Source organism: Scylla paramamosain, chromosome 4, assembly GCF_035594125.1.
Source record: "Scylla paramamosain isolate STU-SP2022 chromosome 4, ASM3559412v1, whole genome shotgun sequence".
Classification (NCBI taxonomy): domain Eukaryota; kingdom Metazoa; phylum Arthropoda; class Malacostraca; order Decapoda; family Portunidae; genus Scylla; species Scylla paramamosain.
This window is the reverse complement of record NC_087154.1, coordinates 33,668,233-33,684,526: the sequence shown is the minus strand read 5'-3', so window position 1 is coordinate 33,684,526 and position 16,294 is coordinate 33,668,233. Positions and strand designations below refer to the sequence as shown.

The window sequence follows — 16,294 nt, the reverse complement described above, 5'->3', positions numbered from 1 at the left end:
ATCTACATCCATTACTGTTTCCTGATTAGACTACGAAGAAGCGTTCATATCTAAAGTGTCATTTTTCTCACACATGGGAGACGGAAAAAAAAAATAAAAATCTAGCACAAGTAAGATAAATGAACATTGAGAAAAATCTCATGCTCTAGTCCGAGGCTAAGAATGAAGTCACTGAATATTAATGAATAAGTCTGTATGGTTATAGCAACGTAACCGTGCAGTAAGAGGGCGTCCTGCACGAGTACATTCTAGACATGACATCCCAAGCAGCAAGGCGTTTTCGTTCCTCTATAGCGCCTCCCTCACTGCCGCCAGTCAGCAAGGCAACACCTGAGTAAATCTCAGGAAAATAGCCAGACATTGCGCAAGTGTACTCCGAGTCATAAAACCCGTGAACACGTTTATTTATTAACTACATAGCCTTCAGGCTCGACCCATCACACACACACACACACACACACACACAAACACACAAACAAACAAACAAACAAACAAACAAATTCTCTCTCTCTCTCTCTCTCTCTCTCTCTCTCTCTCTCTCTCTCTCTGTACACTCATAGGCCTTTTTTTTTTTAATATTGATAACATTTCTAAAATCTGAAAACAAAATCCCGCGAGCGTTGTCCTTGGAAGGAGGGTGCTCGCTAGAGGTGAGGACTCACTGCTATATGAACTCTTTAATTTGTATATTTCATGTAAAATTTACCTGGTCCTCTTTCGCGACTCTGTGCATCTATTTTTTCTTCTAAACTTTATTCTGCTGAATCACTCGCCAAACACTTTTCATGTGCTAATGTTTCCTAATCCCGAGCATCTGTTTAACCGTAATTAATTACGCTGGCAGGCGACACTAATGTATTTTCACTAACAATTAACTCTTCCAGGTCGCTGACGGCGACTTACTTCCGCCTCGCCAACCTTGGTTAACAGGCAGTCTCTCACGACGAGGTACGTGCTTGGCAGGCGGGTAATGGTTCTCTTGCTGTTTTTCAATTTCATATTATCATATTAATCACTACTTGCTACTTATGAAATATCTTTTTTTCCTTATTTTATTTTCCATTACTTCCAAAGTTGCGAATTGTTACTCCATTCCGTCCATTATCAGTCATTTTGCAGAAAATTCTAGTGACAATCCAATAGTTTCAAAGCCATGTTTAGGTTTTCTAAGCCACATTACTCAATTTTTTGTAAAAAAAAGAAATACACAACAGGTGCTAAACGTCATGACCCTCCACAGAAGTGCTCCGTCATACCACCTACGTCGCCTCCTCCACCACTTTACATAGTAGTAATTACTGTAGAATAGTGTAATCGGGCAGCCCAGAAAGGACTTGGGGGACTGTTGATGCTTGTATTTCTTTTGTAGTGGTGGAGAAACCTGGAGTTGTAAGCAGGATAAGCGTCCCCAAAGACTTAACACTAACACAGACGGTGAAGAAAGACGTACAGACGCATCAGCAAATCTCTACATTCATCCACTAGCTGCCAAAATTGCTGAAGGTGCTGTTATCTCAAAACAATGTTAGATTTTTTCGCATATTTAACCATCTAAGGAGCGAATGTTGCAGGTTTGAGGGTAGCTTTTCAGAAAAGTTTGTGCTTGCTCAATGGAAAGTACATGTACTACCGTAGTTTTTCATCATCCTCAGCAGATTTTTCCAAGTTCGTGGGAGGGCAATGTGACCACGCAAAGACCGGTGGTGGTGGCGGTAGGGGTTGGTGGTGGTGGTGGTTCGAGAGGAAAGAGCAAACCAAGGAAACTTCAAGGTATATATTATATTATATATCATCCAGGATGACTAGAACAATAAATAAGTAAAGAAATAAATAAACGCCAAGGAATATGATACAAAGTGAATCAACAGTTTTGAAATGACAGGAAATACAATGATTGATTGATAACAGTGTAACTCTTATTTGACATTATATGGCCAGGAAATTTACAGACACCTTCATCACATCAATTATTATTACTATTATTATTATTATTATTATTATTATTATTATTATTATTATTATTATTATTATTATTATTATAACCCCTGCCACGAGATCTCGCAACAATGAAACAGATTGCGGTGCAGAGTGATACAAGACAAGGATATAAACACTACTACATGAACAAAGATGACCAGTTGAGCATATGTGCAATGGAAGTGACGTCGAAGAAGAATAAGTAATTATGATCCTGTGGCTGGCCACGCCCACGCAAATGTTGACGCCACTGATTAAGACAGAGGTGGTGGTGGTGGTAGTGGTGGTGGTCGTGGTGGTGTTGTGGTGGTGGTGAGGCTACACAGGGAGAATCTGAGGTGGGGGAACCATGGCCTCTGAACCTCCTCCCCGCATTGGCCCCCGGTCTCTGACTATACTACTATATTCCTCTCTCTCTCTCTCTCTCTCTCTCTCTCTCTCTCTCTCTCTCTCTCTCTCTCTCTCTCTCTCTCTCTCTCTCTCTCTCCGCTTCATAACCAGAGAGACCAGTTTCGCCAGTCCAACCAACGCAAATGAGGTTTTCCCTTGGGACTGTTCCACGTCTGAACCCCTGCCACGCGCTCCCATGTCTACATATCCTGATAGGATAAAAACACTTATTTATCTACCAGTTTATCTATTTAGTTAACACACACACACACACACACACACACACAAACACGTGTGTGTGTGTGTGTGTGTGTGTGCATTAGCTAAATGGATAGATATGTAGATAGATAAATATTTTTATCCTGTCAAGATATGTAGTATATCCTGTATAGTATGATAGTGGATAGTATGGATAGTATGATATATATATATATATATATATATATATATATATATATATATATATATATATATATATATATATATATATATATATATATATATATATATATATATATATATATATATATATATATGGGCGTAGGTTTTTTTTTTTTCTTACCACAACATGTTAACGTCCCGCAGCTTTGTTGGACCAAACAGCCCAAAACACTCTTTACTACTGTCCCTTATCCTTTCCCGACAAGCTACTACTCCACGCCCACCGCTCGGTGTTCAGAGCACCCCGGGGGCCATTTCAAGAGGTTCAGTGCCAGGGTGTTGTGTTCGGAAAGATGTGAGCATGGAATATTCTTAACAGATTTTCTTTGAATTATATTCTTCTTTGGATTTCCTTACCAGGACAATGGAAGTTAATAAAACAAAATACGCAGTTACGGTGAGGCAGGTTCTTTGATTGGTCACAAGTAACATGTCGACTATCACACAGGCTTGGGGTACAGCGCCAAGGAAGGACACCATTGCCACTTAAGCCATCATCTGGATTATGGCCGACCTTAAGCTGGACACAATAATCCGACAGATGAGGGAAAATGGCAGATGACTTGGCGTGGGTGGAAGGAAGGAAGATGGGTTGCTAGCCTAAGACGAGATACCTGTCGAGAGTGAACGAGAAGCAGAACACGGAGCAGGATACAAGTCACACCACTGTTGCTTCACGTACAAATTGTTCCAGACTCTTATCACATGTGGTCCTTGTACTGCTTCACTGGTCCTGTACTAATACACGATGAGAACAAATAACATGAAGACTCACACATCGTCCAGTTTTCCATCGTTTCCGAATATCACGTCCATTTTGTCAAGCAACAATAATTCTCCAAAAGGAATGTGAGAAGGAGCCTTAGACTTTTCACATTTCTTTCCAAAACTCAGCACCTTCATGAGGGACAGCGGCGGCTTCGTCATTTCTTGGACAAGACTGATCCATCTCTGTCTCGCCCTTGTCACCCTCCCGCCCACTTCCTTCCCAGACACTCCTCCCCCAGGCTCCAAGACTCACACCTCCATTCTAAGATAACCCTCTTAAATTTTTTTTTTTAATTCTTTTTTTCCTTACATCGTTTTACTCCTTCCCCCCCTCCCTAGGCTCCATTTTTCCCGCTTTCAGCATTCCATTTTTCCACCTTATGAATCGCATTATTAATTGCATCATTTATGCAGACAGTCTCGTGCAGTCCTTTTCATAAGAACACAGTATGTGGGTATTTTTTACTCGCGACAAATTTGCGAGCTTCAGCACTCTTTTTAAAGTTTTATAAAACACTGTAATACTGAATATCTATTATGGACTCTTAAAAGGTGTCACTGAGCGCCATTATCGCTTTGCACTTAGATAAAGTTTAAACTATTTTGATATAGTGCACCAAATGAGAGTAATGAATGAGATCATCGTCTGAGAAAAACTTGATAACTTTTCTACCCAACGCCGTCCAGCGAACGAGTTGAGGTGACTAGAGAGGCACTGGTGCAGGGCGAGCGAGTGTTGTCCCTGCACCACTTCCCACTCACAGGCGATCCTGATCGTCCTCCTGTATTGGGTCTAGCTGTGTCTCCTCCACTAGTGTAGTTAGACGCACATCGTTCTTGTGGTGGTTATTTGTGTACACGGAGACCTCAAGGGTGACGGGCCAGGAAGATGAATTGCAGTGGGTCGCAGAGGAGGGAGGTAGGCTGCCCGTCCTGGGGGAAACTGCGAGTTAGCTGGAGCGAATGTGGCCGAAGAACAACAGCCCATGCATTTTCAGCATGCAGAACTAAGAGTGGAGTCGGTGTCGTGGAACACCAAACAAGCGCACATATAGTAAAGAAGAGAGTGACATCTTAACACATCTGATAGCAAGCATGTGGGTTTCAGTCTTCTGTACATGTACACACATAATTTAACTTCATAATTTTTCGGGAGTACAGGGGCCAGCGTAATGCATGTAGGTATAAGCAACGTAATGGTTGAGGACAATAGACATCTCAGGGCACACGAAGTGTTTAAAGCATATCTAACTCCTTCCTATGGTCACTAACAAAGGTAGTCCTGAAGTGTAGTTTATTGCATATCATATTAAGTCGTCAACATGCTGAGTATTATTTCATATAATGCTAGACGCTGCATGCAGTGAAATGTGTAGAAAATTTTTTTTTTTTTAATCACAACGGGTATCATTGATAGCATTCACCTTTAAATATAAAGCTGAACAGAAATGATACTGCAATGTGGAGGTGATGACACGATTCTGGTACTCGTATGTCACCAAACGGGAGAGAGCATATTAGATTGGACGTGGCAAAGCAGGCCAGAAGCTCACCTGCCCAGCTGAAGGGATGGGTGGGAGGGGGTATTCGACTTGAAGGAAGCGGAGCTCCGGGAGGAGCGGGAGAGAGAGGCACGCAGCCTGTTGGGAGATATGGGTGTTACCGAGCCTTTTCAATAACTGCTGCTTAACTTTCTAGCCGGCATCAAAATCTTTGTGGGTAGATATGAGCATACAACAAGCTTCTCTAGAATCTGAATTGCTCATTAATAACTTCCATTTCAGTAACTTGTTTTAAGTTAATATTTACTCGAGTTAACATGGTCAAAATGATGTATGAATTGTTCACTGATATAAAGGTGACGTTAGAGAGGTTGTAACAAGACTTGTTATTGATAGTAATGGCGACGACGGCGGCGGTAACGGTGGTGGTGGTGATGGTGTTTGACTGCTTTGGGTTGAAACAATATTATGGTATGTCTTTTATTTATAATCATGTTTTTTTTTTCTATACTACGTGTATGTGTTTGTGTGTGTGTGTGTGTGTGTGTGTGTGTGTGTGTGTGTGTGTGTGTGTGTGTGTGTGTGTGAACTCTAAAGCAAGTATGCATGCCTTTTATAAAGAACAAAACCAATCAATGAAAATATTTTGGGAGAGCTAGTGAAAATTTACAGAAGTCTTACGTATTGCTATACATATTTGTTGATTTCTACAAAGAGCTGAAGCCGGCATCATTCGCCTACACGCATGCACATGCACACACACACACACACACACACACACACACACCTGGAAATGTATTCATGTATCATAAGTTCCTCCAAGACAGGGCTCTAAGGAAATAATGTTACGTTCTCAGTCTTTTCGCGTTGTTATCCGTGGGCACTCATCACAGTGGGACGGTGTCGGCGGATATTGGCAGCTGTGACCCGGCATCTTTTTATTTCCATATCTTCTTAAAAACGTACACACGTAGATGTTTATGCGGTCTTTGATTTTTGTCACTTTTAATTAAAACATTCAATAATGATTTGGGGAAAATTTTTTTTCGGAATATATAATGTGCAATTAAACCACATCCCCATTGTCATAGACGCGTTTATACAATTTGCCGCAAAGGGCACAACACCAAGTGATCTTCACACACACACACACACACAAAACAACAAACAACTGCAACCATCATGCATCCCCACAACAGTAATGATCAGAGGCGCGGAGGACATACCTACGCAGTGCCGGGGAACCCAGAGAGATCCGGGTGGAGGCTGTACGGGAGATCCTTGAAACAGTCCTGGAAGGACCCTCCGCGGGCTGCCCCGTCACCTTTTCCCTAAGCTGTCGCCACATGGCCTGCAGAGCCCTGCGCACGTCACGCAGCTGCACCGCATAGATGAAAGTGTCCGTGAACACCTATAAATAAAAGACGCCTGTGAGAAGCGGTGTCATCAGCAACTACTATTTTTTTTTTTCCACGACACAAGAGACCTGGGATTCGATTAGAAAGATGTCACACCTTGAGGCAGAAAATGATGTTGACGATGACGCCGAGAGCTATGTTGGTGGTAAGACTGATACTCCCCGGCTTGATGGGACACTCGTCACAAACTAACAGGAACTTAACCATAGCCGGACCCCACCCCACCACAAATGAGCTGACGATGAGCGCTGTGGTGCGCACAGTCTGAAATAGAGAGAGTGAAACTTTCAACATGTAAGCGCAAAGTGTACAAGGACGTGAAGAGCACACATACTCGTACAGCGTGAAGCAGCAGTGTACGTCTCTTTCAAGATATGTTCATGTCGGGAGTTAGTCATTTGGTACTGAGGCGGATGACACTCAGGTCATATAGTCCTCAGGTCAGATGATCATCAGGACAGACCCCAAGAAGGCACTGCGGGCCTTACAACAGTAAGCTGCCAACGACACAGCAGGGTGCAACGTCACTGTTCAGATCACCGTGGCTGAGATTATATTTCTTGACAGATTTCGCGATCTAAGCTTTAAGGCTAGGATGTCAATCTACTTCCATTCTGGCTAGCGTGTTTCATCCCGAATCAATGTTTCGTGGTCATGGTAGGAGAAAACAAGCAAAGAAGCATGAGTACAATATTGGTTGTCAATTCGTTGTTAACCGTTCACACCTGCCCTACTTAATATATCTAAATAATGAAAAACCTGCTCATTACACCCACGATTTCAGTTCATCGTCCAGGCCTCACTGCTTAAATATTTCATGTCCTTAACTCCAAAATAACAAATATTATCAGAGGTCATCCTTAAAATGAACTGTCGTTACACCCACCTTGATGTTCCTCCTGAGCTGATTCCTCTGCTCGGCGCTCACCAATGAGAGAGCGCGGTGGTTCAGCAGGTGGAAGATGCGGCAGTACACCATGCTGATCAGCACCGTGGGCCCGAAGAACAGCAACGCCCATATGATGCGGAACTGCACGAGAGAACAAAGACATAGGGTGGGCGTGAATTGGTGGTTCAACAGGAGGGCTTCATATTACACCAAGTCACGTACTGCCGTCATTCACTTTCATTGCATTGGTGTCTTCACGCGTCCCCTTGGCAATCTGTCACTACGCCACACACACACACACACACACACACACACACACACACACACACACAGTGACGGCGCAGCATACGTAGCAAATTTCTAGCAGAGCGCAGGCTGTCTCAGGCCACGCAGGAGTATTGAATGTAATATTCTCTGAGGTGCTCAACAATTTTACAAAGCTGAATTTAACTTTTATCACTGTTTGTAAGCCTCTATGACAATATTCATAGTGAAAAATATAACACACACAGCGACAGGAAATTAAACTCAGTGTTGTATGTCAATGTAGTAACAACAGCAGCAATAGTTAGGTGTAGGTAAGAATACATTGACGAAAAGATAATAATTTAAAATAATTTTCTGATTATGGAAATACTGAAATTAACTTTCTTTTTCAAATGCGTTCATTCAATTTCTTCTTTTCTGAAGATACAGTCTTTGATTTTTCTGAAGGACCACCCACAATAAGACGACCTATTATTTGATTTTGTTCAGGAGTTATTTTTCTTTTCTTTCCTGCTGTCTGTAAAATGCTGTGCTCTAACACACACACACACACACACACACACACACACACACACGAGACGTACGTACCGTTATACCCGAAATGTAAAAGTAATTCTCACTGCAAGAAGGGGACTGGAAGCCTTGGCCTGGTATGCTGGCGAAGGCGACGAACATTCCCGTCACTGCCAACAGCGAGAATAGGGTGCAGCAGCGCGGGGCGAGACCGGGAAGGAGACGGAAGGAGTAGGAAGAGAAAGGAAGGAAAAGGTAAGGAAGGAAAAGGAAGGGAAGAGAAAGGAAGGGAGGGAAAGGGAATGGAAGGGAAGGGAAGGGAAGGGAAGGGAAGGGAAGGAAAGCAAATTGCAGAGAAAATCTGAATTAATAAGCATAAGGAATTGCTTGGGGAGAAAAGTGACAACCATAAAACTTGAATATTACAATCTCAATAAAACCAACATTTTATTACTCACGCATTATTTATAGGATTTTTTTTTTATAAACAAATATACGAAATCTGTAACTCTTCGTAAATTCATAATGTGTTAGATTTTTCCATAGACTGCTGACTTAATTTACAGCTCTACGTGTGTCGTGGACTCCTGATCGATAAGGGCGCGAGACTCGATTGTTCAAAAAAAAAAAAAAAAAAAAAAAAAATCCCAATCACATTTCGATTTTAATTTTATTGTGACTTGCAACTGACCTGATTTCAATGAGAAGCGAGAAAAGTCAAACTTGTATACCATGTTTGGCTGCACCGGTGTAAGATGATATACATTAATTCATGAACGAGGATTTTAGTGAGGGAAAAGAAGACACATACAATCCTCTTTTCTTTGTCAAATAGTTTAACAATTTTACATAGAACGGCAGCATAAGGAATGTAATTATTTTCAATTTTATAGAAATAAATTATTCGACAAGAGGACACGGCGGGAGGCGGGAGGTAACTCAGAAGGTTCAATGACTAACGGGCCGCTTAACATACACTGCTCGTGACTGTTATTTAGTCACGCGGTCACCTGCCCTCGGAGAGCTAAAACGACTCAGGAATCAACATTAATTTTTCTCTCTCTCTCTCTCTCTCTCTCTCTCTCTCTCTCTCTCTCTCTCTCTCTCTCTCTCTCTCTCTTATTCCCGTGGTCGTCTCTTTGGTTGTTCTTTCATTAGTCACGTTTTGCTTCGCTCCTATCGCTGCCTGGGCAAACACGTTGGGTGCTCGCCGCGGTCCCCTTCATTTCCATACATGACAGTCCGTGAAATGGAGAAAAACTAGTGAACACCGTTTCTCTTGATGCTTGAAGTCCTTTGTTTGTTCTAGTTTTTCGGCAATTCAAGTTCTAGTTGGGCAGTGATGGATAAATAAAGGAATACCTCCAATGCAGTTGCGCAGACACACAATAAAAGTTCGCAAAATATAGGAATATATTTCCCACACAGATGATTACCATGACCTTCATTCACACCTGCGTGGAAAAAATATCTTTAATTAAACAGAAAAAAATATATTACTTTAATTAATGCATGATTTTTTTTTTTTTTTTTACCTCGAAAGCTGTTTAAAACTGCATTATTTTTTTTAATATCAAATAAATCATCATTTCTAATATGATATACTGAACACACGAACAATGCTTTGTTAATGCGTCGACCCAAACTAGCCAACAATTGTAATGGTCCACGAAAGCCAAGAAAAATTCAAAAGTTCCTGTCGGCAGCAACAAACGCAGTTCTGAATTATGTTTATTAGATTCTGTATTCTAAAAACTACCGAACCATAATTACTGTTACGTCACTAAGTTAAAATGGCTCTTCATCAGCAGCTATTATTATCTTCTCTTTCAGGCATCCTCCATCAGCCGCCCCAGGTGACGTGCTACCCGCCACCGTAAAATAAGCTCCACCCACCTGTGCACGGGTCGTAAAAGTGTCATAAATAACTAACGTTCTCAGACAACGACGTCTCTTCCATTTCAATGCATTTTTTTCTTCTTTTTATTTTCATTCGTACATTACATAATATGTTAATTTCTACCTATATAACTTCAAGGTTTACATGCAGATTTTTTTTCAGGGGCATTCTCTCTCTCTCTCTCTCTCTCTCTCTCTCTCTCTCTCTCTCTCTCTCTCTCTCTCTCTCTCTCTCTCTCTGTCTCTCTCTTATGACTTGGCTTTAATTACTTCCAAAAGACCCTATTTGACGTTTTCTATTCTCACTTTACCCAGCTCTTTATTCCTACTTTATCCTGCCATCCTCTATCAACCGCTTATGACAATCCGTCAGAACAATACTACAGCCTCCACTGTGTAGCTTCCTCCGGTGCTCCCTGTTAAAGGTATGTATGCAGTATCTGGTTAGCATGTATTACCTCATATCTACATGATTTACAATGTCTGATGATAGTAATTAGGTATACTGTCTTTTGAAGGACTTGTTTCCATATGATTTTTTTTTTCTCGTTTATTAATTTTTGATAAATTTATCATCAAGAATGGTATATGTCCAGAAGCATAAAGATTCCGGTATACACTATGCTCGTAGTAATATTTCTTAAACTCGTGGGTGTTGACTGCAATTACCGACTTCTTTCCCATCTAGTGTCTTCTATCACGTGTTAGTCATTGCACCCGCCCACACGACCAGTTTCAAGGTTGGAAAAAAAAAAAACATCTGCATAACGTAAATGAATATGAATAAATATCGACATTGCCACCGTGGCTTTAGCGCAAAACCTCATATTTTGGGAAAGGTGTCACTGCAAAAATATCAGAAAAATTAAGAATTTGCATTTAAGGTTGAAGGGAAAATGTGATTTCGTACACAAAATAATGGAAGACCTTATGGTAAACAAAACAGGCTTGCCCGCACACACACACACACACACACACACACACACACACACACATACACACACACACACAACGATGCCAGACACGTTATACATGAGTATCTGAGTTCTTCACATCTAAAGCAATAATTAAACACTTTGTCACCTCAGTCTATTTTGTGGTTTATGTCCAGTGAAAAGCCACACCTACGTCTACTTCTGCTGCAATTTGTACAATTTTATGCTTCCCGCTGCCTTGCTGCTCGAATGGTTGATTTTGTATCCCTTACTTTAGGTTGGAGAATATCATATCAAACATTCCTCGTGACATTACTTCTATTTCTGCTTCCACGAATCAGGCTAAGGTTATCCAAGTTCAACGTTGCCCGCAGGTTTTCACACTTATATTATATAAAATCATACATAGTTACGTTTCCATCTAAAATTTCACTTTCACCTTTTAGTTTGGATGTGTGTATATCTGTCTGTTGCGTTTCTATTTCTGCTTGCATGTGAATGTCAATGGTGTGTGACTGTGACATACGGTGTTGCACCTGCAGAGTGTTTTCCCGTAAGGGCAACGAACCCTCCATACAGATTACCTTGCCTGGAGACAACACGGGGATCAGTTCGCAGGTTTTCGTGAATACCTTCCTGAGAGTGTTAATGATTAGCGTGAGCAAAATTGCATCATTTCACAACCTTCAGAAAACGATTCAGAATACATAAGAGGTGCTTTGAAATAACTTTGCGCAACCTTAACGTCTAGACCTATCGAGAATTGACAGAAACGTACCATTTACGCGGCTTAATACGCAAGGTGAACGTGAGGCCAACACACCCCACTAACCTTTTCACGCCCCCGAGAAGCCGCTCCAGGCAGTCAGTCAACGTCAACACCAGCCATTTACCCAACAGCACGGGGACGCCATCACCCTCCTGGCCGCCCCTTCACACAGCCATGGAGTCAGGCACATACGCACCAACCAACTCCAGAGCAATGCAGAAAAATTAAAGAACTTTCTGCTTTAAGCTACAGTCAAGAACAAAAGACGTTGTCGACAAGACACAAAGGCACCAGAAACAGTCGCGAGAATCGCAAGAACAGCAGAATTACAAGAAAGGTCAACAAGTGTGCTGCGCGAGGCAACAATGGCAAAGAACACGAATGCCTGAGGTTAGTCTTCAAAAAAAGAGAACAAGATTAAATGTGGGAGAAAATTCCTTCTTATTAAGGAGCATAAACATAAGAAAACACGATATACACATTGCGATAAGAATGACAGATGCATACACAGGCAAACCACGTTATAACGCAAATTACCACTTACAATAAGCTTTCCGTTTATCAGTAATTTAGTAACTTTGTTGAAAATGATGCTACATATCAAGCAGATACTGATGATGTTGCCTTCTGCCGTACATTTAATCATAAGCCTTGCAAGTCAGTTCATGTGAGTAAAGAATCTTATAGATAACTTTCTTCATAAAACAGCCATGCGCCAGACTTTCTTATTATTCGCTAAAGGTCTGGAAAACCTCTCCACTGTTGAATTTCTGTCCCTACTTGTGAAGTACAACAATCAAGTACGCGTGCTGCTAAACAATTCCGCAGTCCGGTGAGTGCTGACAGACACTAAATAGAATTCTGGAAGTGCAGTGAAAAATAGGTTCTTTCATATCTATGATTCGTAGAGTTACAGACTTGGATGTGTAGCCAGCAATGCTTGCACCAACCACGTGTACCATAATATTTCCTATTCTTACCGTCGGCATCACTGGAAGCTACGGTGATGTGTGCTGGCACTCTCAGCATCTAATAATATCATGCGATTCATACCACTTATGAGTCTTCATTGTGCTAGAATACCTGATGTCAACTATTAACTGATGCAGTAAATGCTAGAGATCGGATAATATTATTGAATGATACTTGCTCTTTAATCTTATCCCTTCCCTTCAGATAGTTTTCTGTACTGCCGTCCTTTGCTACACAAGGTAACAGATATACCATATAAATGACAATAACAGACAAATAAGCAACAATGTAGTTCAGTTAAGTAGTATAATCGTTAGCTGAATAGAGAACTGATACACAAAACTGAGTTGCTATACGGAAAACCCAACCTCAGATGTGTACTTTTGTCGACTAGTAACCAAGTTTATAGCATTCCCCATCCTCATCCTACGCGCAATACTGTTTATTTCACCTACACCACAGAAAATACATGATGTTTCTGATAAGTTCATTAAGTAGAAAGATCTTAGCAATCGCAAATTCAACATTATTATTCCAGCTGATAATGTTTTCTGCTCAGACTACCTGCTCTTCATCAAAGCTGCAAGCTAAACAATTGAGGCATCACATCATCTCATCCACAACATATCGCAAAGTCAAACGTAAAGATAAAGCTTCCATCAGATACCGTCTACATCTGAGAATCCTTTGCAATGAGTAGGATGGAATAAAAGGCTGCTATGCATAAGTAACTTGGCAAGTACGAGTAATTTTTGGAAGAAGTGCTTCAATAAAAATGGTGTCGATGATCGTGATGCATCCCATAATAAGACTGCAGAAAATGCCCAACATGTTCTTGTTTTGATACCTACAAAAATCATGAACAACACTTACAGATACACATGGAAATCATCACGTGCCCTGTATCTAAAGTAATATGTAAACGCTATCACCTTTTTCAAGCCTCCTCCCGACAATGCACAATAAGAGTATAAAAATTGCGGAGATCGTTTCAAAAATTATGGTACACAGCAGCTCTTCACTGACGTATTTCATTTTAAAAAGAAAAGAAAGAAAAGAGAGTTTCTTTTCATGAAGAATACAAAGAATGGAACCAGTAACATTTGCAGATTAATATTAATAAATATTTAATTCAAGCACTAAGATATTAATCAAGGTGAGTGTGACAACCTTTGTTTTCCCCAGCATGTCAAGTAAACATTTCACATTAGCAAACAAGACAAAGAAGCCACTCAAAACTGGACACAGATTGATTTCAAATTATGAGGCATTTATGAACTCATGAGCTTCATGCCGTGTGCGGCTCAGATTCGTCCCTGGAAAATTTTCAATATCCAATGACAGTCTCGTGTGACGCTTGTTACACAGAATTATCTTGGTCCAGTATTGTTAAGGTTGACCATGCTAACTGTTAAGCACTGTTTAAGTCGTTCTTGACCATGCTAGCTGTTAAGCATTGTTTAAGTCGTTCTGTCGTTTAACCTTCTAAGTAATTCTGCCTTTGTTATTTGTCTATGGCATCATTAAGTTAATGATCAGCCTTTGTTAAAAAGGAAGTTGTTTTTTTTATTATATGCGTACATTATGTTTGCCTTCATTATTCCCGTAACGACTCTGTAATGAAGTAAAACTTTTTTTTTCGTTACATGTGATTAATACAACCATAAAAACTGAAAGTTAAAATGTATGTATGCATGTACGATTACATATGCATATATGTTTGTATGTATGTATGTATGTATGTTTGTTTGTGCGAGTATACATGTATGTATCTGTGTACGAGTATGTATTTAGGTATGAACAGACATTGCACACAAGCACACGTGCGTCCATCATGCCTCATGGGTGACTTGACATTAAGAAGTTTTCAAGAACAAAATTAATATAATGCATGACACACGGCGGCAGCCTGTGAAGCATAAATGAAGTTTGATAAAGTAGACATGGATGTGAAATCATCGCTTGCGAAATACTGAAAGTGGATTAAACCAAAACCTAAATAAAAGCGTTAGGAATTGTGTATTGGACTCAAACACCTGAAAATGACGTAAAGGAAGAGGATCACCTGTGTAACGACGCTGCAAACACAGGCCGGCAAACTCCGCCAGTGCATTGATGATCGCTTCTGTGAGACCTGATCAGAGAAATATTGCACTAATGACTGGCAGAGCAAGGGATCAAAGACTCCATAACCAAGTGACAATGATAAATATTTTTCGTCCCTCAAGACACGTGTGTGTGTGTGTGTGTGTGTGTGTGTGTGTGTGTGTGTGTGTGTGTGTGTGTGTTTAGATACATCCTACACGAGCGCGCGCGCGCGCAGGCACGCACGCACGCACGCACGCACGCACGCACAGGAATAATCCAGCGATATATATTCTGGACTATACACGAGAAGCTAAATAAACATGGAACAGAAATCATGGAAATATTGGCAGATGAATAATTATCGAGAAAATTAATTGCTGAACGAAGTGAACCACTGAGTGTAAGAGATTAAAGAAAATTAACATAAACCACGGAACATGGCTCAGACACACGTGAAAATAACGGTGATGTAAAGAATGTTAACAAGAAGCATAATTAGAAGAGATTAAAGACGCGGGTTGATAATAAGAGAAAAGTAAAAAAATAGGAAAATTAAACATAAAAGCAGGAGAAAAAAAACAGAAACGCAGGAAACTCAAGCTAAAAGGCCTTGATAAGAAAACATAAATATAAACTTATCTCAATAATGAAAAGAAAACTGGGAAGCAGAATGCAAAGAACCGCATGAAAAACAAGCATGGAATCATGGCAGACGAGGCGACCACTAAGAGGATCGCAAACCCATTAGCCAAAGTACCCCATGGCGAGAATAATCTTCCCTCACACTAATGAGTTTCTCTTTCTCTTAATCGTTCCATAAATCACTGACGTTCCTTGATGCTCCACCTTTTGTTCGCCAGCAGTATATTCAAAACACGCCTTTGATGCATGACGAAAGAGGAGGAGGAGGAGGAGGAGGAGGAGGAGGAAAGAGAGAAGGAGAAAAAGAAGTAAAAGGAGGAAAAAAAAGGAGAAGGAGAAGGAAGTGGAGGAGGACGAGAAAGAGGAAGAACAGTGACAGCTTATTGACTTACAGTGGCATCATATTCTAGATCAATCACATTGTACAATATTTCACAACACTATTAGGAAAACACAATAGATAAGCAAGGCTCTTCCCCACTCGAGGCTCCCTCCACCACACTGCCAGGGAGAGAATGTGAAGGTTGAAACAACATATTCATCGAAAGGAAAAAAATGTGGAAATATTTGTCGTATAAAGACAAAAAAAAATTTACATCACACATTTGAAACCTGCAGTGTGCAAGTTCTGTAAAAAAAAAATGTACAATATCGAAAATAACAGTAAGACTAAAATAATAACAAAAGGAAAACCAATAAAAACTACAAAAAAGAAAGCGACGACGAAAATGACGGCAGCAGAACACAACAACAACAACAACAACAACAACAATAAGCAACCACAATAACCACAATAACAATAAGAAATAAAACCAGAACAGCAC

The 16,294-nt window shown here is 40.6% G+C and overlaps 1 protein-coding gene across 6 annotated transcripts in view; it reads right to left on the bottom strand.

Moving 5' to 3' along the window:
- LOC135100026 (trace amine-associated receptor 8a-like) overlaps window positions 1-16,294 on the bottom strand; it is a 185,968-nt gene that overhangs the window by 32,859 nt on the left and 136,815 nt on the right. For 4 of the 6 annotated variants that reach the window (XM_064002866.1, XM_064002863.1, XM_064002865.1 and 1 more), the window contains 6 exons: window positions 8,241-8,335; window positions 7,383-7,526; window positions 6,593-6,760; window positions 6,305-6,489; window positions 5,130-5,216; window positions 2,908-4,509 (listed from right to left, as the gene is read on the bottom strand). In XM_064002866.1, coding sequence (XP_063858936.1) covers window positions 4,335-4,509; window positions 5,130-5,216; window positions 6,305-6,489; window positions 6,593-6,760; window positions 7,383-7,526; window positions 8,241-8,335 — 854 coding nt within the window. In that variant the 3' untranslated portion in view covers window positions 2,908-4,334. Of the gene's footprint in view, window positions 1-2,907; window positions 4,510-5,129; window positions 5,217-6,304; window positions 6,490-6,592; window positions 6,761-7,382; window positions 7,527-8,240; window positions 8,336-16,294 lie in introns of those variants that run through there. The other 2 variants (XM_064002867.1, XM_064002869.1) reach the window with 2 other exon arrangements.